This window comes from Schistocerca serialis, chromosome 4 (assembly GCF_023864345.2).
Source record: "Schistocerca serialis cubense isolate TAMUIC-IGC-003099 chromosome 4, iqSchSeri2.2, whole genome shotgun sequence".
NCBI classification, from domain to species: Eukaryota; Metazoa; Arthropoda; class Insecta; order Orthoptera; family Acrididae; genus Schistocerca; species Schistocerca serialis.
The window spans coordinates 15,377,043-15,404,859 of NC_064641.1; the positions used below are offsets into that span (position 1 = coordinate 15,377,043).

The window sequence follows — 27,817 nt, forward strand, 5'->3', positions numbered from 1 at the left end:
GAGAGAAAAGTGTCCCTGTAGGAAGATTGAAGAACTAAGGCCGCGCAAGAAAATATTGCAGAATTGTTAAAGTAACTGATTGCTATTCACGGGTAGTGTTCTTGACCAGATTTTGTGTTACAGTAGTATGGGTAGTGTGACTTTCTAAGTTTGTCGGGAATCATCGAAATATTGTGCAGAACGCTTTTATTGTCGATTCGACTGGACAGACGGAGATTATATCTTGTAATATTGGTAGTGTTGATTTACCCTGGAATGTGCGTTAGCGTCATAATTACATCAAATTTCGCGTTTCGTGTCCAAATTTTGAGCATCGCACAAAATGAACAAGAAAGTACCTACTTGCTTTCACTTAGTGCAACTTCATTCAGTATTATCGTCAGATAAGTAAGTAGAGTTTGTTAAACTGGGGACCCGTTCGTTCTAGGATTTGGTTACAGATATTTCCGAAAGTCCCATGTCACTGACTTATTTCTTGTCCACTTTCGCCAAAGGAGCTTCGGCTGATGTTTGCGTAAGGATTTCTCTGACGTTTCGCCTGCACTAGCGACAGTCATTGTCAAAGACAACCTTTCCATTGTTGGTGGCGACTGGCTTCGAGCCGCCTGCTGCATATTATACATTGACGGAAAGAAAATTGCAACATCCAGAAGAAGCTGTGCGACATAAAGTTGGTAGGCGTGTTTCTACGTCTGAAAGATGATGTCCGTTCAGATTTTGCACCAGTCGCATAAGGGCGGCGCTAGTGGTACCACTATGAGGATGCAAATCAGTTTTGCTTCAAATACACGGCCGTGCGCGTTAGTTGTCTTTGAGACTGGACGTGCTGAATCGGTGATAGTCAAGAATGCCTTTAACCCTTTGTTTCCTGACATAAGAAAAAACTTACTTTTTAACATTTTCTTTGCAGAATTTATGCTATTGTGGCCTCAAATGACGGTAGGATTTTTTGTAAAATTTTATTTTATTTTTCACAACTTTTTTCTCTCCTGGTATTTAGAAGTACCGTCAGACTCCATGTACAGAATCACAACATGCGCAGAAAAATGCTCCAATTTTTATAACTTGTACCTTATTCCACATAAGTATTAAATATTTTTACATTCGCATCGTCCTCTTTTACAACTGAACACTACAAAATGGTTTCCTCGGTTGCCAAGACGTACATCCTTCGGAACAGAAAAGTTATCCTTCCTTCTCTTTGGGAGAGTTATTTCATCTTTACCAGAGTATCTCTTTTTGAGATTTGGCACTTGCTGTTCATTCATTAGCCCTAGTGCCACAGCACACCTGAATTCCAGCAGTGGCAGTACCCCATGTAGATAACTGAAAATGACGTAAGCATTGACAAAAGCAATTTCTGTTGCTCCCCAGAAGAGACGGTACCACCATTTCTTTGATCGCTTGTCAAGACCATAAGTTGAATGTAATCTGTCTGCATGATCCACACCACCCATGTTTTTATTGTAATCACATACAATAACTGGACATGGTATAGTCATACTAGTTCCATCTTTCTGTTTTCTTGTCACTACGCTCTGTTCAATGCCATGCAAGTTTGACGCAAAATATACTACTTTATTTTCCTTCCATTGAAATAGTGTTAGGTCTAAAGATGACTCTCTGTGATTTGATTTAGACATTTTTCTTTAGGTAAATTCCCTGGCAAACCTTTCCTGTTTGTTCTAATTGTTCCACAGGCAAATGTATTTACCGATTTCTGTGTGAGAAAAAGTGGACAGAACAACTAGTGAGAGGTAACGCATTGTTGCTACAATAACGTGTTCGCACAACCTGACGGTACTAATAAGTCCGCTTTATATTTTCCACTTTATCTCATTCACTTGTAACGTAATGCTTCAAACTATTATAAAAAAACAAAGAAGGTAAGTACGTACAATGGAAAACTCAACGGAAGTTTCAATAAATTGCGCACAAATTCAGGCAACACCATGGAAACAAGCACATACGATCTTCTGTTTTCACAGCAGCGCGCGAAAAACAATTTCAAGCTCTGACCGCCAGAGAGGTCTATGTATTGCACAATAACATCTATGAAACAGTAGAGCAGAGTTACTGTTACGTACCGACGGGCTCTCAGATCACGAAACTGCACCACGAGAAAATAATTAAGAGTCAAAACTTACTGGTACTTTTAAGTACCGTCAGGCAACAAAGGGTTAAGGCGACAAAGACGCCCTTATCAACACCTCATTGAGTTTGGGCGACGTCGTGTGATAGGGGTACGAGAAGCTTGGTGTTCCTTCCCCGCTACCGCAGAAAGACCTGGCAGGAATGTAGCCACTGAACGCGATCATTGGCAGCGGTGGTCTACGAAAATATTCGGTCGCAAGAAGACCGGGGTCCGGACGGCCATGTGGCACTACCGAGGGGGAAGAGCATCGTGTTCAGCGTATGGCTCTGGCACATCGTACTGCATTTGCAGCAGCAATTTGAGTAGCGGCACAAAGAACTGTTATAAATCAGTTACTTCGAGTACAACTCTGAGCCAGACGCTCCATTGACCCAACACCACCGCCAGTTGCGACTCCAGTCTGCCAAGCGAGAGCTCATTGCACGGCATAGTGGGCGTCTGTTGTGATTTCTGATGAAAGCTGTTTCTGCTTCGATACGAGTGACGGCTGTGTGTTGATTGGAAGGAGGCCTGTTGGGGGTCTCCAACCAACCTGTCTTCATGGTAGACACACTGGACCTGCACCTGAAGTTATTGCATGGCGTGCGATCTCGTATGACAGCAGCAAGACTTTCGTGTTATCCCAAGTACTCTAACTGCAAACTGAAACGTCAGTCTGTTGACTGCACCTATTGTGCTGCCATCAGGAGCAACAGTCTAGAGGATGCTTTCCAGCAAGATAACGCTCGCCCACATATTGCTGTTGTAACCCAACGGGCTCTGCAGAGTGTCAACATGTTTGCCTTGGCCTGCTGGATCACCAAATCTCTCTCCAATCGAGTACATATGGAGCATCATAGGACGACAACTTCACTGCCACCCACAACCGCACTAACATATCTGTATTGACCCACCAAGTGCAACGAACATTGAACACTATCCCAAATCGCGCTTACATTCTATGGAAAGACGGTAGCAGGTAACCGGGAAAGAGCCGCAGATGTAATAACCAGGCGTTGATGCGACAGGTACGTACACTACTGGCCATTAAAATCGCTACACCACCAAGATGACGTGCTACAGACGCGAAATTTAACCGACAGGTAGAAGATGCTGTGATATGCAAATGATTAGCTTTTCAGAGCATTCACACAAGGTTGGCGCCGGTGGCGACACCTACAACATACTGACATGAGGAAAGTTTCCAACCGATTTCTCACACACAGACAGCAGTTGACCGGCGTTGCCTGGTGAAACGTTGTTGTGATGCCTCGTGTAAGGAGGAGAAATGCGTACCATCAAGTTTCCGACTTTGATAAAGGTCGGATTGCAGCCTAGCGCGATTGCGGTTTATCGTATCGCGACATTGCTGCTCGCGTTGGTCGAGATCCAATGACTGTTAGCAAGATATGGAATCGGTGGGCTGGAGGGTACTACGGAATGCCGTGCTGGATCCCAATGGCCTCGTATCACCAGCAGTCGAGATGACAGGCATCTTATCCGCATGGCTGTAACGGATCGTGCAGCCACGTCTCGATCCCTGAGTCAACAGATGGGGACGTTTGCAAGACAACAACCATTTGCACGAACAGTTCGACGACGTTTGCAGCAGCACGAACTATCAGCTCGGAGACCATAGCTGCGGTTACCCTTGACGCTGCTTCACAGACAGGAGCGCTTGCGATGGTGTACTCAATGACGAACCTGGGTGCACGAATGGCAAAACGTCATTTTTTCGGATGAATCCAGGTTCTGTTTACAGCATCATGATGGTCGCATCCGTGTTTGGCGACATCGCGGTGAACGCACATTGGAAGCGTGTATTCGTCATCGCCATACTGGCGTATCACCCGACGTAATGGTATGGGGTACCATTGGTTACACGTCTCGGTCACCTCTTGTTCGCATTCACGGCACTTTCAACAGTGGACGTTACATTTCAGATGTGTTACGACCCGTGACTCTACCCTTCATTCGATCACTGCGAAATCCTACATTTCAGCAGGATAATGCACGACCACATGTTGCAGGTCCTGTACGGGCCTTTCTGGATACAGAAAATGTTCGACTGCTGCCCTGCCCAGCACATTCCCCAGATCTCTCACCAACTGAAAACGTCTGGTCAATGGTGGCCGAGCAACTGGCTCGTCACAATACACCAGTCACTACTCTTGATGAACTGTGGTATGGGCAGCTGTAGCTGTACACCCCATCCAAGGTCTGTTTGACTCAATGCCCAGGCGTATCAGGGCCGTTATTACGGCCAGTGATGGTTGTTGTGGGTACTGATTTCTCAGGATCTATGCACCCAAATTGCGTGAAAACGTAATCACATGTCAGTTCTAGTATAATATATTTGTCCAATGAATACCCGTTTATCATCTGCATTTCTTCTTGTTGTGGCCAGTAGCGTATAGTCTGCGGCCGTGGGCTCGACTCCAATCCGCCCACCAGCAGTGAAGGTGTGAAGCTTTGAGTATGTCAGCCACTCGTGCTGGCGAAACGTCACAAAATGGATAAACAATCTTCGGATGAAGATTCTGACACAGGAGCCAACATGTAATATATCACAGGTGACCATGACAACCTCAACAATTTTGTCCACTTGTCATGGTATGGTAGGTAATAAGGAAGAAAGGAAGGAAAGAATATCGGGTTTAACGTCCTGTTGACATCGAGGTCGTTAGAGACGGAGCGCAGGCTCGGAATGTTTTAAGGATGGGAAAGGAAATCGGCCGCGTCTTTTCAAAGAACTATCCTCGCATTTGCCTGGAGCGATTTAGGAAATCAGGGAAAAGTCAAATAGGGTTGGCCGCACGCGGATTTCAACCGTCGTTCTTCCTAATACGAGTACAATGTGCTAACGACCGTGTCACGTTGCCGATGGCATTCTGACCCTCCATAGATGACAGCTGCTTGAGTCCAATAATTTTTGTTGTATTCAGCTTTATTTTTCCTATACACCACTTGGAAAACGGACTGTTAGTAAATAATTGTAATTCAATTTTTTCGTGGGTGATGTTCGCTATCGCTTGTGGCATTTAAATTGCGACCCTATAATGTACGAAGCACCAGTTATCGCAAACTGCCATTTCTTTCAGTTCGCAACAATTTTTCAACTATCGGACTTCGTTTTGCTCGTGGTATTGAGTCACATTCAATATTATACACCTGCATGGTCAAAGCCAAATACACACAGTGGCCGTGTTGGCAACTTTCTGCCTACTTCTGCCACAAAGGAGCCGCTCTCGTGTGTCTTCGAGTAATCGGCTGTCCCCGCCAAGAAACACACTCACTGGTCATTTTCCACTCCTCTCTGATAACGTTAATAATAGTCCCTTGCGTGGCTCAGAATAGTAAGTCTAATCATTCAGTCGCGACACTCCCTGCTGTCAAAGTTGTTACCGTCTCACAGCTGGCGCGACGCTAGCGCTCCAAGCGGCGAGAATGTAGTCACACGCACGCGTCGTAAGGATTATGTTTGTTTTTAGATATCTGTCTACTTAATTAAAGAAACAGTTATAATATTTTAGCATTTCATGCATTAATAAATTACCAAGAGACATGAATTACCGTGAAATAAATGTAAAAACAGCTGAACCTCACTGATTCAGTGACATAAACATACCTTCACCGAGGAGTCAAGCAGTATATTGCTCCCTCCTACGTATATCTCGCGAAGAGACCATGAGGATAAAATCAGAGAGATTAGAGACCACACAGAGGCATACAGACAATCCTTTCCACGAATAATACGAGACTGGAATAGAAGGGAGAACCGATAGAGGTACTCAAGGTACCCTCCGCCACACACCGTCAGGTGGCTTGTGGAGTATGCATGTAGATGTAGATATAGAGACCTTATTCATGAAGAAATACTTTGTATTTTTTTAAATTTTTTTCCATATTCTGTAGTTTTAATCGTGACTGTATCCAATACCCTGGAAGTATGTATTAAAAAATGCAATCAGTCACAGCTTTTCATGTTTAATGAAGTACACGATGCATTTCGGACCCTGTGGATCCATCCTCAAGCGTAATTTCTCTTAATACAGGCTCTGTTTTTTTTCTCTTGAATGAGATGAAATGCATATTGCTGTCAAGAAAAATTTGATGTTAGGTTATGAATTTCGTAAGTCAAAAGCGGAAAATATGTGCGAAATAGTGGAAAAGATGAACAGTGTAAACTTACCGCGTCATCCAAGAAAGCCAAGGCAGCAACAAGCCAAGGCAGCTTATTGGATGTTTCAAGAGCAACTGTACCAACAGACAAGGCAGCCTAAATAAAACACGGAAAGACATCATCGAGTAAACGTAATAGCTGGCGCAAATCAAAACTAAATGACAGAGACCGTCGTACGCTAACACGAATTGTGTCGAAACAGCACGAAACTACAGCGATTGACGTGACTGCAGAGCTCAGTAGTCATCTTCGAGAGCCCGTATCTATCGACACTGACCGTCGAGAACTCCATAAAGCGAGTACTCACGGACCAGATGGTATACCGAAACCATTAGTGACGACAACCAACGCAAAGAAGGGTAAAACATGATGTCGGGGGCATAAATCCTGGATGGCTGATCTGTGCAAAAACACGTCACATGGTCCGACGAATCAACGTTTTCGTTATTTCCAACATCGGGCCAGGTTTACGTATGGAGAACGCCAAAAGTAGCCTGCAGTCCTGTCTGCTTGATTCCAACGGTTAATCATGGAGGTGGAAGTGTGATGGTGTGGGCAGCTACATCATGGTATTCTGCTGGCCCATCAGTATTCTGAAAGGCCGTGTTACAGCCAATGATTATGTGAATATTTTCGGTGATCAGGTGCACCACATGATTCAAATGTTGTCCACAAATAATGATGCCATATTTCAGGACGATAATGCACCCATTGACACAGCCAGAACAGTACAATCGTGGTAGGAGGAGAATGCAACTGAACTGCAGCGTCTTCCCTGGTCAACACAGTGTGCTGACTTTTAACCTTATCGAAACCTTTTGGGCGGTATTGGAGCGCAGATTCTGGAGTAGATCTCCGCCTCCCTCGCCACTACAGGAATTAGAACAGCTTCCGATCAAGGAATGGCATAACATTCCACTGGCGACCATATAATCATCATATGCCAGGATTTCCAAGAAGAATCGCAGCCGCATTACGGGCAAATGGCGGTCCAACCCCTTAATAAACCATTCCCAAGTAAGTAGAGACGTTCACATTATTTTGATTATTCCCTGTATATCGAATACAAGACTGAGTTCTTCATGTTTCTTGTAGTCTTTCTCTAGAGGCGATTTTATTGTTAGAAAAACAAAAAAATTAAATTTGATATGAAAGTAACCATTTACTAAGAGCAGAGTTCTAATACTTCAGTTCCTTCCACCTTGAATGTGTAATATGTTAACAACAACCCTGCTCATATTCTGGACTGAAATAACCATTTGTTAGTATGAGTTCTACAAGCTGGGCTATCGATGAACTCTCGACTCTACTCAAACACCACAGGTATCTGTGATTATAGCCTAGGGAACCTTAAAAAGCGAGCACACGTATTCATAAATTATCACCATCTTGACCTGTCTCGCCTTCGTTCAGTTGTTACTCAATTACCCGGTAACACGAATGTTATCGGCTGTGTTATTTACCCACGAACGTAAGCAAAAAATTGACGTCCTGTTTCTGGTGTCGTCAGCAGATACGAAATATCGCAGCTCAGTCAATAATAGTAATACGTACTTCAGGAACTTTTGGCACTTGCCGTCCCAGTTTGTTAGCGGACACACGCGTGATTTCCGTGTACAGGATTCTCTCACCAGAGATGGAGAAGGACATCCACAACGGCGAATTACAGGCGCTGCAGGTACAGTGGAACGTTCTTACCGCCTGTCTACAACGGCTGACTGTCTACACAACACCAAAGGCACATACCATTATACGTTTACATTTACATGCGAGGTGTTTGACAATCCATATTACACACTTCTGGAGGTTGCAGAGGGAACCTAGTAGATCGATTTTTACGTAGGATTCCATGTCTGGAAACGTCATTCAGCGAAGCTACAGAGCGTCAAAGTTACAGGTGCCGGCGCCTGTACGTAGCGCTGTATATATATATATATATATATATATATATATATATATATATATATATATATATATATATATATATATATATATGGGCTAATTCCGTGATGACGTCACAGAATTTCTAGGACGTTGGAGAAGGATAAATGTATAAATTTGAGGTAAGTACCGGAAGCAAACGAGTCAAAAGTTATAGACGAAAAACTTCTTCTACGTCTGACAGTGGAATATACGTACTGGTACCGTTGTTGCTAAGATTCTACGATACGAAACTTTCAGAGGTGGTGGTATGGACCAAAGTAATAACAAATGTCTAGTAAACATGGGCTCTAACCTACATAACTTAAGAGGTATGAGCGCTTGATCAGTAGAGGAGATGCGTTTCACACTAGCGAAGGTGAACAAGTGCTCACAGCCTCTCGGGTGTGCATTTTAGAGGCCTTGTTTACTGGACATTTTTTCTTGTCTTGGTCCACACTTCCACCTCTGAAAGTTGCGTACCCTACATTCTTAGCAACAACGGCAATACCGGTACTTCTATTCCACTGTCAGAGGTATCAGAATAATTTCGCATGTATCTTTCGACTTGTTCGCTTCCGAAACAGAGACTCTTACCTCAAATTGCTGCATTTATTCGTCTGTACCATCACTGAATGGAAAAACTGGTACATGCCGACCTTGGAGAATGTGAGTTTGGATTCCGCAGAACTGTTGGAATACGTGAGGCAGTACTGACCCTACGACTTATCTTAGAAGATAGATTAAGGAAAGGTAAACCTACGTTTCTAGCATTTGTAGACTTAAAGAAAGCTTTTGACAATATGGACTGTAATACTCTCTATCAAATTCTGAAGGTGGCAGCGGTCAAATACAGGGAGCGAAAGGCTATTTACAATTTGTAAAGAAACCAGATGGCAGTTATAAGAGTCGAGGCCCTTGAAAGTGGTTGGGAAGGGAGTGAGACAGGGTTTTAGCCTATCCCCGATGTTATTCAATCTGTATATTGAGCAAGCAGTACAGGAAACAAAAGAAAAAATTGGAGTAAGAATTAAAATTCATGGAGAAAAAAACTTTGACGTTTGCCGATGACATCGTAATTCTGTCAGAGACAGCAAAGGACTTGGAAGAGAAGTTGAATGGAATGGACAGTGTCTTGAAAGGAGGATATAAGATGAACATCAACAAAAGCAAAATGGAATGTAGTCGAATTAAGTCAGGTGATGCTCAGGAAATTAGGTTAGGTGATGATACACTTAAAGTAGTAAATGAGTTTTGCTATTTGGGGAGCAAAATAACTGATTATGGCCGAAGTAGAGAGGATATAAAATGTAGACTGGCAACGGCAAGGAAAGCGTTTCTGAAGAAGAGAAATTTGTTAACATCGAGTATAGATTTAAGTGTCAGGAAGTCGTTTCTGCAAGTATTTCTATGGAAGTGAAAGATGGACGATAAATAGTTTGGACAAGAAGAGAAAAGAAGCCTTCGAAATGTGGTGCTACAGAAGAATGCTGAAGATTAGATGGGTAGATAACATAAATAATGAGGAGGTATTGAATAGAATTGGGGAGAAGAGGAGTTTGTGGCACAACTTGACTAGAAGAAGGGATCGGTTGGTAGGACATGTTCTGAGGCATCAAGGGATCACCAATTTAGTATTTGAGGGCAGCGTGGAGGGTAAAAATCGTAGAGGGAGACCAAGAGATGAATACATTAAGCAGATTCAGAAGGATGTAGGTTGCAGTAAGTACTGGGAGATGAAGCAGCTTGCACAGGATAGGGTAGCATGGAAAGCTGCATCAAACCAGTTTCACGACTGAATACCACAACAACAACAACAACAACAACATCGGAGGCATTGTTGTCTGACCAATATCGCTGTCAGGATTTGTGCGAAACCAGTTGTCAGCTACTTGGTTGTAGATATCTGCAACAGGCTTAAAATATGCGAGATCTAGTAGTTGTAGCCTGTGAGCGGTGTCTGTAGATAGCCAAGGCGTCATTACATCATCATCTCTAGCTAGAGTTACAGCTTGAAGACTTCTTTCTAAGTGTTGCATGTCTGTGCAATATTAGTAACAGCTTTGCGTTAGAATCAGATTTTACAGTTTCGATGAAGTGCTCCATCAACTAGACACACAAATCACTAATCATCCAACCACTGTCTGAAAATATGGGAAATCGGTTCCAGGTAGAGCTGCAGGTTCTAAATCACGAGAAAATGGGTTTCTCTTAAATTCTAGCATTGCAGGCACATACACGCCAGAAACAATGAAACAACAAACACACCTGCTCGTTGCCGCACATTTTTTATTGGCAGGTTAGTCACGTTATTATTGCGAGGTTACACAATAATAAAATGTTAGGAGGTTACACTGAATGTGAATGTTATACATATTTTTACTGTTGGGAGGTTACACAATAATGTGATTTTGTTCCTACTGTCTCCTTAAGCTGGCTTCTCTGACCCCAGGTTCCCCTCATCAAATTGTTCAGTGGAGTATCCTCTATGTCCTTTTAAATTTTAGCACGTTCTTGCACAAACACTATGTATAATAGCCCCTCTAGTGTGAAATTAAAAAGGATGCTTTCTTCTTTGAAGATGTCGCTACTTCAGCTTGCTGCTACCCATCATACCAACAGTATTCACAGTCTCGTGGATATATTTGCAACGAAATTCCCGAACAGACTAATTCGTACCTCTCAAATATTTACACCTGGCATGTCTGCCGATGACATAATTTTCGCGATGTACTCGCTGGAATGCCCCTGAAAGAAACCACAACTGACTACATACCGAGATTTCAAACACATTAATTTATCTGATGTTGCAAATGAGCTGCAAGAAATACACTCTAAGAAGAAAAAAAAACGATGCATCACGAATGAATTATCAGAATGGGACGGAAATCGGTAAATTTGACTTACATGAACAGACAAAAGAATGATCAAATTTCGGAAAAATTGGGTGGTTTATTCAAGAGAAAGAGTTTCGCAAGTAGACCAGTCAGTAGCACATTATTCCATCTCTGGCCCTTATGCAAGGAATTATTGGTCTTGGTATTCATTGAGAGAGCTGCTGGGTGTCCTCCTGACGGATATCGTGCTAAATTCTGTCCAATTGGCGAGTGAGATCGTCGAGATCCCTAGCTGTTTGGAGGCCCTGCCATTAGTGCTCCAGATGTTCTCCATTGGAGAGGGATCCGGCAACCTCTCTGGCCAAGGTAGCGTTTGCAAGCACGAAGACAAGTAGACAGTAGAAACTCTCGCCATACTAGAGCGGGCTATATCTTGCTGAAATGTAAGCCCAGGACGGCTTGCCACGAAGGGCAACAAAACGGGGCACAGAATATCGTCGAGGTATCGCTGTGCTGTAAGGATGCCGCACATAACAATCAAAGGGTTCCTGCTGTGGAATGAAATGACACCCCATACCATCAGTCCTATATGTTGGGCCACATGGCGGGCGGTGTCCCACCGCTGTCCGCGGCGTTTCCATACCCGTCTTCGCTGGTCGTCAGTGCCGAGTTAAGAGGGGCGCTGGAACTGATATGAAGTAAATAACGGCGTTTCAGCCAGTCTGTGGGAGCTAGTAGTTCTAAACACTGACCATGGCCTCCCAACCTCGACGTTTTAACTTAAAGAACAAGTAAGTAACGATATTATTGATTTTCTGTCCTATTTTCATTTACGGATTGAGCGAGCGAAAAACTGACTACCTATACGCCTATGTGAGCACAGTATTCTCTCTTCTCATGACCCTTGGGTGAAACGTGCGTTGATGTCAGCGAGTGAATTTCCGATTTTGCTCTCAAGACTCGCATGTTCGCTGTTCTTCATGGATCTCCGGTGTTGGTCCAAACTCCGTAGCCCGCAGATGTGCTTCCTTACAAACACTTATCAAATGCGCAAGTCCTTGTGCTAAGGTATCCGCGTCGGAAATGGCGTATGCTCTTCGTACCTCAGTCCTAAGAACGCCACTGCGTGGGTATGGCGGATGACAAATCTTACAATGCAGAAACCGATCTCCGTGCGGCGGCTTTCGATAAACACTGTGTCGCAGAGTGCCACCTGGTCTTTTGTAAAACACAACGTCCAAGACTGGAATCATCCCATCACTTCCAACCTCCATGGTAAATTTAAAGGTGGGATGACGACAGTTTATGTGGTCCAAAAATCTGTTGAGAACCCATGTGCACAGCGACAATATTTTTGAACAGAATGACGGAGTGGCTATGGGTGGTCGTTTATCATCGAAAGTCGCCAACTTATTTTTGTAGGACTTCGAGGATATGGCGCCGAAGACTTTGGCTTTGCAATCAACTTTCTTCTGGAGCTATGTGGAAGATACCTTTTTCGTCTGGCCACATGGGTGTGATGCTCTCAACAGATTTTTGGACCACTTCATCTGTCTTCATCTGAGCATTAAATTTACCATGGAGCTTGAAAGCGATGGGATGCTTCCGTTCTTGGACGTTATGGTTTACAAAAAGCCATGTGGCACTCTGGGAAACAGTGTTTATCGAAAGCCGACGCAGACAGATCAATACCTGTGTTATAAGATTTGTCATCCGCCATACCAACGCAGTCACGTCCTTTTCCGTCCCTTTCCGTCCATTTCCGACGCAAACGCTTTAACCCAAGAACTTGGGGATTTGATGGGCGTTTTTAAGAAAGGAGTTCTTCGGGCTAAGGAGTTTGGACCATCACCGAAGATCCAAGAAGAGGAGCGTAGATCGGTGGCCTTTATTCCTTACGATGGGGGCATAGCTATTAAGACTGTAAGAATTCTAAGGAGTTTTAACATGAAGAGTGTGTTACGTCCGCCTACCAAGATTGGTGCACTACTCGGCTCTGTGAGAGATGAATTTGAAATGATCGTATGGCATTATTGGCCGGGAGGCCAAATGCGGGGAAGTTCGGCCGCCGTATTGCAAGTCCTTTTTAGTTGACGCCGCTTCGGCGACTTGCGAGTCAATGATGATGAAATGATGATGAAAGATGATGTGGGGCTTAGGAAGCTTGATACATACAACATTTCCTATCAACGTGGGAACGCTTACATCGGCCGTTCGATTCGCACAGTTAATGATAGATGCGTGGAGCATCGCCATCATCCGAGGCTACAACAGCCGGAAAAATCGGCGGTAGCAGGACATGGTATAAAATTTGACGAAACTATTATTGTCGGCAACACTTCCAGTTTTTGAAACAGCGTCTATAAAGAGCCAATTGAAATTAGGTTGGCGGATAATTTAATTAATAGGGACAGTGAGTTTCGTCTTAGCAGGACGTGGAATCCTGTACTATCCTGCATCAAAACTGAACGTTCTTCGGTGCGGCCAGCCCGAGTGCTCAAAAATCGTCTGTGAGTGGGATGTATGGTTGCCGGCGGTGTTCTACCGAGGGCCGCGCCACCTACCAAGTCTTGGAGGGCAGCAACTGTGATGGGCGGCCCTTTCACCGTGTACGGTACGGAGGCCTACATAGGACGTCGATTTGCAGCCTGGCATCAGTTCTCAGCGGGACTCATCAGCAGAAACAGCGTTCTCCTGAAGATGGCGAACAGTTGGATCGCCGAAATACTGAATCGAGTTGATGTTAGGATCCGGCAGCAAACCCGAAGAGATTTTCAAGGTGCTGGCGCTGGGTGCTGGTTCTGTGTCAAGAAAATGGAACATGCTTATGTCTCACAATGAGTACTGATTTGAATGACGATTTGGATCCAGAAAGGAAGTGCGTACTTACGGTGACAGTATAGATGGCTTTGTTGTTAATATCGATCTGTAACCTTCCATTGTGATGGACAATTGGTAACATATCACTGACTGTTCACAGGATATGTACGTGCTCGTATATAAACCGTAGTTACTGGATTATATCATAACTTTCTTATAGAAACCAATTGTATATGTTAATAGAATGGAGTCCTTCAAGAATTCCCTAAAACATTGTACAAAAATCTGTTGTTTTAAGATCACTATGGTTCCTGATTTAGGTTATGCTTTCTATACAAATAACGTTTGGGTTTCTTTGAAAGTTATTTCTGCCAGTTAACATTGTAAGTAGGCTGTTTAGGTTTTTTATTGGTAACGCCACCTCTGTATGACAATCACTGGCTGTGCTGTGTGCAGTCTGTGGCTGCTTTGCATTGTTGTAATACTCGCCATTGTAGTGTTAGGCAGCTGGCTGTGAACAGCGCGTAGCGTTGCGCAGTTGGAGGTGAGCCGCCAGCAGTGGTGGATGTGGGGAGAGAGATGGCGGAGATTTGTAATTTGTCATGAACTGATATATATATTATGACTTGTGATGATATTAAGGTAAATACATTGTTTGTTCTCTATTAATATCTTTCACTTGCTAACTATCCCTATCAGTAGTTAGTGCCTTTAGTAGTTTGAATCTTTTATTTAGCTGGCAGTAGTGGCGCTCGCTGTATTGCAGTAGCTTGAGCAGCGAAGATTTTTGTGAGGTAAGTGATTTGTGAAAGGTATAGGTTAATGTTAGTCAGGGCCATTCTTTTGTAGAGATTTTTGAAAGTCAGATTGCGTTGCGCTAACAAAATATTGTGTGTCAGGTTAAGGACAGTCGTGTATAATTGTTCAAAGGGGACGTTTCATAACATAATAACAGTTAATTGGTACCGTATACTCAGGGCTTTGCTGTACACAAATACAATTCCAGATTGTACTACATTATTGTTACCTGGTGCGCTTATAGCATATTGGTTGTGTTTATTCTATACCTCAATCTGTAGTCAGCTGCTGTGTGAGCAGCATTTGTATTCGGCGCGCTATCCCAGTGTTTGTATGTATTGTTTATTTTAAAATTTGCATCCCGTTATCCAGTGATTTTCGTGATCTCCACATGCGTAATCGTAATGTGTTACGATATATAGCACAGATGGATGTGATTATGTGAATTTGAAGGGAGTAAGGTGTATTACTTTTCCAAGTCTGTGGTCAATTAATTTTGTGCATTGTTGTACTTAACTTGTAGACCTGTTACCCTGTCAACTTGGTTCTATCCATTGCAGATACGAGGATTCTAATGTAGTTTTACCGAAACCGGTTATCTAAGTAAATGCTTTACTAGTGATCTCGACTTTTTGAAGTTTTTCTTCAGCATTTATCAACCTCATATGTGTGCAGCATATCTTCATTTTTTTTCCTATTCCTCCGTATTACGGTGGCAGGAGTATACAAGCGTAAGTAGTCAGTCCAATTGTCCAATAGTCGTTACATTTATCCGCACTTCGCTTATTCTGTACTGAGATGATAATATTTTATTGAAAATCTGATGCACTCTTTTCATAGGTTTTTTTCACACCAACTCATTTAGGCTGCTAGTTTCTACATCTTCCACAGATTACAATAACTTCGAACATCATTGTCTCCTGCTCACTATGTCACTAGTGTGAAGTTTCTCACAATTTATTTACGAGTGTTCCTTTCGAAGCTGACTGCATTCTTCAACAAAATAATATTATTTCTGGATGTGAACATGGCTTCAGTTCACAGTGGTTAACCGAAACATTACTTTCAACCTGATAAACCGTGTCTTAAATGCAACGGACAATCAGACAAACTCTCAAGATTATTTATAGATTTACCAGAAGCTTTTTCTGATCATTCTGCACTTCTGACGAAACTTGAACGATATGGTGTAAAAGATTTGTCAAATGACTCGATTAAATCGTATTTAGGATATAACTCTCACATAACAGAAATAAAGAACAGGGTAAGAAATGAACTCCAGATTCACGTGTCAGAACCATGTGTACTCAGTCATTGGTGTCCCATAGGGCTCCACTTCAGCTCCATTTTTTTTTTTTTTTTTTTTTTTTTTTTTGGCACCCTTCACCATGACTGAGCCGTAGCCAAATCTGTCCATTTCCTCGTATGCTGCTTCATTATAGCGTTCACTACGACGATGGTACACACATCGCACAGTGTTAAACGAAAGTGGGACTCGTCTACAAACAATACACTGCGCCAGTGCCGCACCTGCCATTGCCTACGTTCTTCAACAAATCGAAGTCGATCTCTCACGTGTAGAGCAGTTAAGCGAGGGGCGTGATGAGGCCTTCTTGGTCTTAAACGGGCATCTCGGAGTGTGGTCCTTATTGTTTGGCCACTGACAATACAACCAGCTGTCGCTCTTGGACCATTTTATAGATCCCAGGCCGCCGCAGTGCGCCGGCGGAGAGAATAATTAACCACATATCGGTCGTCTTGCTCCGGCTTTGTTGTGTATGCAATAGTTTCACGAAATCGCTTTCAATCCCTCCCAACAACATTAAGCTCTGTATACACTGTACGACTGATCCAACCTCCCTGCAGTAATGTAATTGCCTGAACACGTTCTGCCTCAGTCAGATGCCTCATGTTGACTGACGAAACGCACACAACGAGTATAGAGACGCAAACGATACTTACAAAGGTTAGATGGCAGAGTGAGACGTTTCTCGTCTGTTTAACTCTTAGGCACAGCACGATACATTTGAATACCGCCACTAAGCCATGGCTTTCAAACGTATCGTGGAGGGTTGTTCTCATTATTAAAATGTGTTGGAAGAATAAGAGTTACGGTGTATACACTGACGGAAAAAATCACAACAGCAAAAAATAATTAGTGAAGAGCAATGAAATTTCGGGGCTACATTTGCCGTGCGGGATTAGCCGAGCGGTCTAGGGCGCTACAGTCATGGACTGTGCGGCTGGTCCCGGCGGGAGTTCGAGTCCTCCCTCGGGCATGGGTGTGTGTGTTTGTCCTTAGGACAATGTAGGTTAAGTAGTGTGTAAGCTTAGCGACTGATGACCTTAGCAGTTAAGTCCCATGCGATTTCACACAAATTTGAACATTTTTGGGGCTACATTTGTCTAGAAAACATATTTACACTATGTGATCAAAAGTATCTGGACACCTGGCTGAAAATGACCTACAAGTTCGTGGCGCTCTCCATCGGTAATGCTGGAATTCAATATGGTGTTAGCCCACCATTAGCCTTGATGACAGCTTCCACTCTCGCAGGCGTATATTCAGTCAGGTGCTGGAAGGTTTCTTGGGGAATGGCAGCCCATTCTTCACGGACTGCTGCACTGAGGAGAGGTATCGATGTCGGTCGGTGAGGCCTGATACGAAGTTCCAAAACATCCCAAAGCTGTTCTATAGGATTCAGATCAGGACTCTGTGCAGGCCAGTCCATTACAGAGATGTTGTTTTCGTGTAACCACTCCGCCACAGGCCGTGCATTATGAACAGGTACTCGATTGTGTTCAAGAAGCAATCGCTATCCCCGAATTGCTCTTCAACAGTGGGAAGCAAGAAGGTGCTTAAAACATCAGAGCAGGAGCACGACCACACCATAACACCACCGCCTCCGAATTTTACTGTCTGCACTACACACGCTGGCAGATGACGTTCACCGGGCACTCGCCATAGCCACACCCTGCTATCCGATAGCCATATTGTGTACCGCGATTCGTCACTCCACACAACGTGTTTCCACTATTCAATCGTCCAATGTTTATGCTCCTTACACCAAGTGAGGCGTCATTTGGCTCTTACCGGCGTGATGTGTGGCTTATGAGCAGCCGCTCGACCATGAAATCCAAGTTTTCTCACCTCCCGCCTAACTGCTTGCAATGGATCCTGATGCAGTTTGGAATTCCTGTGTGACAGTCTGGATAGATGTCTGGCTGTTACACATTAAGACCCTCTTCAACTGTCGGCAGTCTCTGTAAGTCAACAGACGAGGTCGGCCTGTACGCTTTTGTGCTGTATGTGTCCCTTCACGTTTTCAATTCACTGTCACATCGGAAACAGTGGACGTACGGATGTTTAGGATTCTGGAAATCTCGTGTACAGACGCATGACACAAGTAACACCCAATCACCTGACCACGTTCTAAAAGACCTTGAGTTCCACAGAGTGCGCCATTCTGCTCTCTCACGATGTCTCATGACTACTGAGGTCGCTGATACGAAGTACCTGGCAGTAGTTGGCAGCAAAATGCAGCTAATATGAAAAACCTATGTTTTTGGGTGTGTCCGGATACTTTTGATCACATAGTGTATCATTGGGGTACGAGGCGACTTAAAAGTGGAACATCCAAATGTAATCGCAAGAAGGGAAGAAGCCACACTGCAGAATCCTCAAGACGTTTATTTATTTGCATTAATAATAATAATAATAATAAGAATAATAATAATATAATTGAGAATGACATTGTTTAGCTTAGAAAGTTAGCATATTGGGAATGGATGGGATAATGAAAGAGGAAAAGTTTGAAATGAAAGTGACAAAAGCTATTAGGAAAGAAGAGAATTTCAACTGAGAACTCTGTAGGCAACATATATGTTAATACCATTACAATAACGCAGGTTAATGTAAGCGAGAGATAGGCCATTTCAAATGTGATATGCTGGTACGTTAATAACAGCTGTATCCGCCAGAATGTTGACTGCAAGTGTGCAGACGTGTATGCATTGTGGTGAACAGGTGCCGGATGCCATTTTGTGGGCTGGAGTTCTATGCCTGTTGCACGTGGTCGGTCATTCAGTTAATGTTGTGTGTGGATGACACTGGAGTTGATGTTCGATGATGTTCCATATGTGCCCGATTAAGGACAGATCTGGTGATCAAGCAGGCCAAGGCAATACGTCGACATTCTGTAGAGCATGTTGGATTACAACAGCGGTATGTGGGCCAGCGTTATCCTGTTGGAAAAAACCGTCTGGACTGCTGTTCATGAATGGCAGCACAAGTCGAATCATCAGACTGACGTACAAATTTGCAGTCGGGGTGTGTGGGACAACCACGAGAGTGCACCTGCTGTAATAAGAAGTCTTACCCAAGACCATAACACCAGGTATAGATCCAGTGTGACCGTATGTTACCCTCACCGCCGTTGGAGTGGCTACATTCCTGCCAAGTCTTCTGCAGTATCGCAGAAGGAATATCCAGCTTTCGTAACCCTATTACAAGACCTCGTACAAACTCAGTGAAATGTTGATAGTGGTGTCTTTGTCGCCTTAAAGGCATTCTTGGGTAACATCAACACAGCATGTCCAGTCTCAAAGGCAACTAACGCTGACGACTGTTACAGCGTGTATTTAAAGCGAACCTGATTTGTAACGTCGTAGTAGCTCCACTCTTATATGACTGACGTGAAATTTTGAACAGACATTATCTTTCAAACGTAGCAACACGCTTAGCAACATTCATTCATGTCGCACAACTCCTTGGTGTTGCCAATTTTTTTTCCGTGGGTGGAACTTAATCACGGACTACGTACGTGATACACTCGATCAAATCCTTGTCCCTCTAATTGTTTTGAGCAGTGTATGGGAGTACCGAAGAATGGGATACAACCCGTCGGCTTTGACTAATCATGTCACAAGATTTAAAAGCATAAACGAATGTTGAGAAACAAACGATTGTAGTACAGAAAAAAACAGATAGTGGACATACATCACGTACATCCATACTTCGAATGTAATGTTACGCGTATCACTTTTTTTCACAGTAGAAAAGCCTAGTACCCTATTCTTCAGTTGACCTACACCTGGCAACTAAAGGATAGGATACTAGCGCTAGCGAAAGCAAAAAAAGCAACATACGTAACATTGGCATGAAGTACCTCAGTTGACATATACTATAAATTTTACGTGTGTTGGTTTTTTCGCCTTCGCTGGTACTAGCATCAGCTGAAGAACACGATAACAGTGCCAGTGAAGATGAAAAAAAGAGACAAACGTAAAATTTGTATCGCGTACTTCAGCTGACTTAGATAGACCAACTAAAGAATAGGCAACTAGAACAGTGAAAGCGAAGAAACCGAGGAACGTAGAATTTGTATCCTGTTCTTCAGCTGACCTACTCTTCTGAAGAATAGGATAGTTGCACTGGCGAAGGCAGAAAAAGCGACAAACTTAAAATCTGTATCCCGTACTTCAGCTGACTTATATAGGCCAACTAAAGAATAGGCTACTAGGACTAGTGAAGGAGAAGAAACCGAGGAACGTAAAATTTGTACTCTGAAGTCCGCCTGCTGAGCCGGGTGGTAACGTGCTTGCCTCCCATGCACCGGGCTCTGGTTCGATCACCGGCCGGATTGGAGATTTTCTCCGCTCCTAGACTGCGTGTTGTGTTGTCCTCATTATCATTTCGTCCTCATCACCGGCATGCAAGTCGCCCAATGTGGGGTCGACTGAAATAAGACTTGCACTCGGCGGCCGGACTTCGCTGGATGGGGGCTCCCGGCCAACAATGCCACACTCTCATTTCATTTTTTGTATTCTGAACTTCAGTTGACCTTTATAGGTCAACTGAAGAACGGATACTAGCACTAGCGTAGGCGAAAAATGCGACAAACGTAACATTCATATCCTGTATTTAATTCGACTTACATAGTAGAAGATACGAATTGTAAGTAGGCTGTTTAGGTTTCTATGTTGGTAACGCCACGTAGCGCTCTGTATGAAAATCACTGACTGTGCTGCGTGCAGTCTGTGGCTAGGTTTGCATTGTTGGAAAATTCGATATTGTAGTGTTGGGCTGTTGGATGTGAACAGCGCGTAGCGTTGCGCAGTTGGAGGTGAGCCGCCAGCAGTGGTGGATGTGGGGACAGAGATGGCAGAGTTTTGAGAGCGGACGATCTGGACGTGTGTCCGTCAGAAAAACGAAATTTGTAACACCGGATGTCGTGAATTGATATATATTATGACTTTTGAACACTATTAATGTAAATACATTGTTTGTTCTCCATCAAAATCTTTCGTTTGCTAACTATGCCTATCAGTAGTTAGTGCCTTTCGTAGTTAGAATCTTTCATTTAGATGGCAGTACTGGCGCTTGCTATATTGCAGTAGTTCGAGTAACGAAGATTTTTATGAGGTAAGTGATTCACGAAAGGTATAGGTTATTGTTAGTCAGCGCCATTCTTTTGTAGACATTATTGAAAGTCAGACTGCGTTCCGCTAAAAAAAAAATATTGTGTGTCAGTTTACTGTTGATCAGAATAAGTAAAGAGATAAATGTCTGAGTACGTTCAGTTTTGCCCAGCTGTTTGAAAATCAAATAACGTAAGAGGTTTACCAGCACTGCCGTTTGTAATTTTTCTAAGGGGATGTGTCAGAATCAATTGCTGAGGAAATAGGAATTACAACGACTCACTGTCAAACAAAGGTGTAATTCAAGAGATGTACACAAATGATTTAGAATTACCGCAAGCGACAAAAAGCATACTCAGTATCTTTCTCTTAATATCACATTCTTTTATTTCTATTTACGATTATAATGTTTCTCCACTGAAGATAACCGATTTATTACTTATGTCTTGAAAATAAACAAATTAGTGTCTATTACTAAAAAATGACGTCATTGGTCAAAGCGACGAGTTGTATCCCATTCTTCAGTTGAGACAAGTGTATCTACTTGAAGTAATTTTCAGAAAATTTGAAAATAACGCCACAGGAAATTCTGTCCCTAGTACCAGCTTAGATCGCTGTCAGTCAGTTGCTGTCCAGTCTCTGCGGTCACTGACGAGCAGAACACGTGCCGTTTTAAGTGCCTCTGTGAGCACTGCCCTCTTGCGAGGTAACGGACCCAATGTTCATTGCATGTTGTTCCGTTCACAGTGCTCGCTCGGGGACTGGTTGGGACGGATCTGCATTCACCGACAGCAGCATTTCATGTTGGAATTCAAGCCAGTTGTCACTGACACGCTTCCGCGGGTGTCTGTCGGTTAGGATCTTTCTGCCACTATTGTTCCTACCTCGTGTTACACGGCTGTCAATAGTACACCATTTCTTGGAGACACATAGGACAGTCACCGAAGATACGTAAACGAATCGGGCAATTTATTCATTGTGTGGTCACGTGCACGTCCGAACACGGTAGCTTTTTCCTTTCAGTGTGTCACGTTCCGACTTCGAGCCATTTTGTGCCCCAGTTTGCAGGCAGCCGACTGTAACACATACACACCACTTTACTGCCATGGCTTATGCCAGCGGTGGAAAGTCGCGTAACCTCCCGGTAACAGTTCTACACCGTCCACTGTGCTAGAGTCTGTCGAAAACGAGACGGTGCATCCTGCTCGCTAAGGAGGCAATGCTTAGGTGCGTGTTGGAGCCATTGTTGTACAGTGGATGTTTACATAGGAGGGCACGGTGTCCCTTGGTATTTCTGCAGTTTTCTTTCGCCGGCAAGAGATACGGAGATGTCTTGTTCGATAATAAACGTCTGTTTTATCGTGTACAGCGCACTGCAAACTACCTCCACCTCAAAGAAGAGAAATCGCCAGCGCATTTAACGCGAATTGTGTAAGACTGATTCGAGGATCATTCCGTGAACGTTGCTTGCGTGGCTTCTAGGGACGTCTGACCCTGGTCTTAATCCTATTCGTCGCGCCATTGCGTAAGGTTTGCTCGCTTCGGTCTCAGTTCTGCCAATCAAAGAGAGTTGTGGGTGGGGGATGTGTGGTGATGAATCAAGATGGCTGCTCTACGCCTTCTTTGTCTCTTGGAATCTTTGTGTCGATAGGTCACCACTGCCATCATTAGGAACAGGAGTCTTACGCGCAACTAGGCAGGTACCAAATATTGTGTTTCTTATTTGTTTCTCTTTCTAAGCGTTGTCAAAATGTTCTCACCATAAACACTTTTTGCATAGTAGTGTCGAATCGGTGGAAAATATTAAATAACCTTTCTGAAAAGGATATTTGGTTTTGAGAACTCAATTCAACGATTCTACTTTTAGAACATTTTCAATATGAAATTCTTCCAGTTTCTCGCAGATTAAGATATGAGGTTCAACGTTAATTGTATAAGCTCTATATATAAATTATCTACATATTAAATACTGAATATCCTTTTCCAAAAACTTTCTCCTCGTGCAATATGTCCTTAAGATTTCTTATCACAAACATTTTTTGGATAGTAGTGTAGAATCGGTGGAAAATAGTAAGTAACCTTTCTGGAAAGGATATTTGGTTTTGAGAACTCTATTCAACGATTCTTCTTTTGAATCATTTTTCAATATGAAATTCTTCCAGTTTCTTGCAGATTAATATATGAGGTTCAACGTTAATTGTATAAGCTTTATATGTAACTTATCTACATATGAAATACTGAATATCCGTTTCCAAAAACTTTCTCCTCGTCTAACGTGTCCTTAAGATATTTTATTCAACGGCTGACAAATACTGACTGTTGGGTTGCCCTGTACTGACTTGTGAACCGTGTGGTGAAACAAAACTTTTACCTTGGTGGATTGCTAAATTTGAAATAATGAAAGTGAATCTAATTAAATCCCAAAAGAAAATGCTGCATTTTAAATAACGAAAGTGAATTTAATTAGATCCCAAAAGAAGCTAATTGTGTACTCGGTGAAAACTATCGAACTGTAACTAATACTGAAGTACGTTATGAACGTTACGTTACATGAAGTGCAATGTCTAACTTTAAATAACCGCAAAATAAAATACTGCTCAGCTCGGAACAATATATCTGTTTAAGATTACCTTCTCTGCTCACTGTAAGTTAAACTGCTTACTTAGCACAACACCTGAAAATTCTGGCTACGTACCGTTTGCTCACAACAATGCAAAGTGAGATCTGACCTGAACGAAAAGTAGCTTCCTTTTGCTCAACACGCTATTGTATGTCTGGTGTACTGATGTTCACTAAAGCCAAGTGAAATCAGCAAATGGAGCAGTTAAAGAAAAATAAGCTACTCACCATTAAATTTTTCCTTGCGTGTCGGAAACAATCTGTAGCTGCGTGTGGCGTAAGGTGTAATGCACACATGACGTAATATTTCAAACTCTACTAAGAATAATGCAGGAGGGTTTCACTTTAAAGAAAATCTTTCTTGAAAAATTATACTCTGATTATTGTTAACAAAGAGTGTACAACATAAGGTGACTAATAATTACGAAATTCTTTCATTACAAAAATTACTGACATTTAAACCAACTGCGTAATTTGTGACATAATGAAAACAAGGAGATCGAATTACCCCTTCTCATGAATATCATTAGTTATTTAAAGGACAAAGATTTTCCTTCAATTAATAGTTCTGACAAACAAACATTTCTTTCTTGTGCGTGCATTGGTTATCTTGAATTATTCCTCCAAAAATATTCTCCCCTCATATACTCAAGAAAATATCTTTACAAATGAGTTTTCACCTTCGTAATTATCCCAAATAATTGCACCAAGACTCATAAATATCAGATCTACTTCTTTAAAACACAATTGCTCGCTACAATGCCTCTAATAAGAATGCCCTAGCGCTGTACAATTGACTGGCGATCAAGTGCACCATAGATTACATTAAACACTGAATCAAGGATTTTATCTACTACTCGTGCAGCGCGCTCATGCTTCTTTGTCCCAGTGCAGTAAAGGTGAAATATTTACAATGGCAGAAAACATATGAAAACCTTACCACTGAAGGTACGAGGGCAGTTCAATAAGTAATGCAACACATTTTTTTTCTGAAACAGGGGTTGTTTTATTCAGCACTGAAATACACCAGGTTATTCCCCATTCTTTTAGCTACACAACACTATTTTTCAACGTAATCTCAGTTCAATGCTACGGCCTTACGCCACCTTGAAATGAGGGCCTGTATGCCTGTACGGTACCATTCCACTGGTCGATGTCGGAGCCAACGTCGTACTGCATCAATAACTTCTTCATCATCCGCGTAGTGCGTCCCACGGATTGCGTCCTTCATTGGGCCAAACATATGGAAATCCGACGGTGCGAGATCGGGGCTGTAGGGTGCATGAGGAAGAACAGTCCAGTGAAATTTTGTGAGCTCCTCTCGGGTGCGAAGACTTGTGTGAGGTCTTGCGTTGTCATGAAGAAGGAGAAGTTCGTTCTGATTTTTGTGCCTACGAACACGCTGAAGTCGTTTCTTCAATTTCTGAAGAGTAGCACAATACACTTCAGAGTTGATCGTTTGACCATGGGGAGGGACATCGAACAGAATAACCCCTTCAGCGTCCCAGAAGACTGTAACCATTACTTTACCGGCTGAGGGTATGGCTTTAAACTTTTTCTTGGTAGGGGAGTGGGTGTGGCGCCACTCCATTGATTGCCGTTTTGTTTCAGGTTCGAAGTGATGAACCCATGTTTAATCGCCTGTAACAATCTTTGACAAGAAATTGTCACCCTCAGCCACATGACGAGCAAGCAATTCTGCACAGATGGTTCTCCTTTGCTCTTTATGGTGTTCGGTTAGACAATGAGGGACCCAGCGGGAACAAACCTTTGAATATCCCAACTGGTGAACAATTGTGACAGCACTACCAACAGAGATGTCAAGTTGAGCACTGAGTTGTATGATGGTGATCTGTCGATCATCTCGAACGAGTGTGTTCGCACGCTCCGCCATTGCAGGAGTCACAGCTGTGCACGGCCGGCCCGCACGCGGGAGATCAGACAGTCTTGCTTGACCTTGCGGCGATGATGACACACGCTTTGCCCAACGACTCACCGTGCTTTTGTCCACTGCCAGATCACCGTAGACATTCTGCAAGCGCCTATGAATATCTGAGATGCCCTGGTTTTCCGCCAAAAGAAACTCGATCAGTGCCCGTTGTTTGCAACGCACATCCGTTACAGACGCCATTTTAACAGCTCCGTACAGCGCTGCCACCTGTCGGAAGTCAATGAAACTATACGAGACGAAGCGGGAGTGTTTGAAAATATTCCACAAGAAATTTCAGGTTTTTTCAACCAAAATTGGCCGAGAAAAAAAAATGTGTTGCATTACTTATTGAACTACCCTCGTATATTTTTAGAGAACATTGGAAGGATGGTGTGAATGGAACACACTGTATGAGTATATGAGTGGCAAACACAAAATTTGAGGATGTTTGTTCACGTAAGAGTGATCTGATCGAACTGCAGTGTAATAATTGAAAGTAAATGATTTTGGTTGACAATTATGACTGCCGCATCTGCAACGCATTTACGCTCTCCAAACCTTTGTGATGTTAGGTGAAGATTTGTGTGATGTTGGGAGCTTAATTATCGTAATAACGATGGGGAAAGTGTCTTACGGTCTGCTAGTTTTATAGATGCTGGAGCTCTCGTGTTGCAGCCTAACGTTTCATCACCTCCCCCCCCCTCCCCCCACCAGCCCTCCCTCAAATACACTCATGGCCTTTCTGTCCTCGACTGCACTTGGTTGTGGGAGAGATGGAGCCTGACTAACTCGATGTACTACGTAACATTATGTGTAGTTGTAGATGACAAACTTATTTACACCACTCTGTAGGACATTTCCAGATCGTTAATCGTCACGCAGAACTAAAAAGTAGTGGGAATTGCGCCGCTGACATGATAGAAAATCCAAAGAGATTCTGGTCGTATGTGAAGTATGTTAGCGGCAAGAAACAATCAATGCCTTCTCTGCACGATAGCAATGGAGAGACTATCGAAGACAGTGCTGCCAAAGCAGAGTTACTAAACACAGCCCTCCGAAATGCCTACACAAAAGAAGACGAAGTAAATATTTCACAATTCGAGTCGAGAACAGCTGCCAACATGAGTAACGTAGAAGTAAATATCCTCGGAGTAGTGAATCAACTCAAATCAAGCAACTCAATAAAAGCAAGTCTTCTGGTGCAGAATGTATATCAATTAGGTTCCTTTCCGAGTATGCTGATGCATTAGCTCCATACTTAACAATCGTATACAACCGTTCGCTCGACGAAAGATCCGGACCCAAAGACTGGAAAGTTGCACAGGTCACACCAATATTCAAGAAAGTTAGTAGGAGAAATCCACTAAATTACAGGCCCATATCGTTAACGATGATATGCAGCAAGATTTTAGAACATATATTGTGTCCGAACATTATGAATTACCTCGAAGGAAACGGTCTATTGACACACAGTCAACATGGGTTTAGAAAACATCGTTCCTGTGAAACACAACTAGCTCTTTATTCACACGCAGTGCTGAGTGCTATTGACAAGCGATTTCAGATCGATTCCTTATTCCTGGATTTCCGGAAGGCTTAGGACACTGTACCACACAAACGGCTCGTAGTGAAATTGCGTGCTTATGGAATATCGTCTCAGTTATGTGACTGGATTTGCGATTTCGTGTCAGAGAGGTCACAGTCCGTAGTAATTGGCGGAAAGTCATCGAGTAAAACAGAAGTGATTTCAGGCGTTCCCCAAGGTAGTGTTATAGGACCTTTGCTGTTCCTTATCTATATAAACGATTTGGGAGACAATCTGAGCAGCCGTCTTCGGTTTTTTGCAGATGACACTGTCGTTTATCGACTAATAAAGTCATCAGAAGATCAAAACAAAGTGAAAAACGATTTAGAAAAAATATCCGAATGGTGCGAAAAGTGGCAGCTGACCCTAAATAACGAAAAGTAGGAGGCCATCGACATGAGTGCTAAAAGGAACTCGTTAAACTTCGGTTACACGATAAATCAGTCTAATCTAAAAGCCGTAAATTCAACTAAATACCTAGGTATTACAATTACGAACAACTTAAATTGGAAAAAAACACATAGAAAATGTTGTGGGTAAGGCAGGAGTTTTATTGGCAGGAGACTTAGAA

The 27,817-nt window shown here is 42.9% G+C and overlaps 1 protein-coding gene across 1 annotated transcript in view; it reads left to right on the forward strand.

The window, feature by feature from the left end:
• Positions 1-7,953: 7,953 nt before the first annotated feature.
• The window catches only part of LOC126473668 (solute carrier family 22 member 7-like), a 333,310-nt gene continuing 313,446 nt past the window's right edge, over positions 7,954-27,817 (forward strand). Inside the window, exon 1 of the mRNA XM_050100901.1 lies at positions 7,954-7,995. Within this exon, the coding sequence (XP_049956858.1) occupies positions 7,954-7,995 (42 nt within the window). The remainder of the gene's footprint in view (positions 7,996-27,817) is intronic.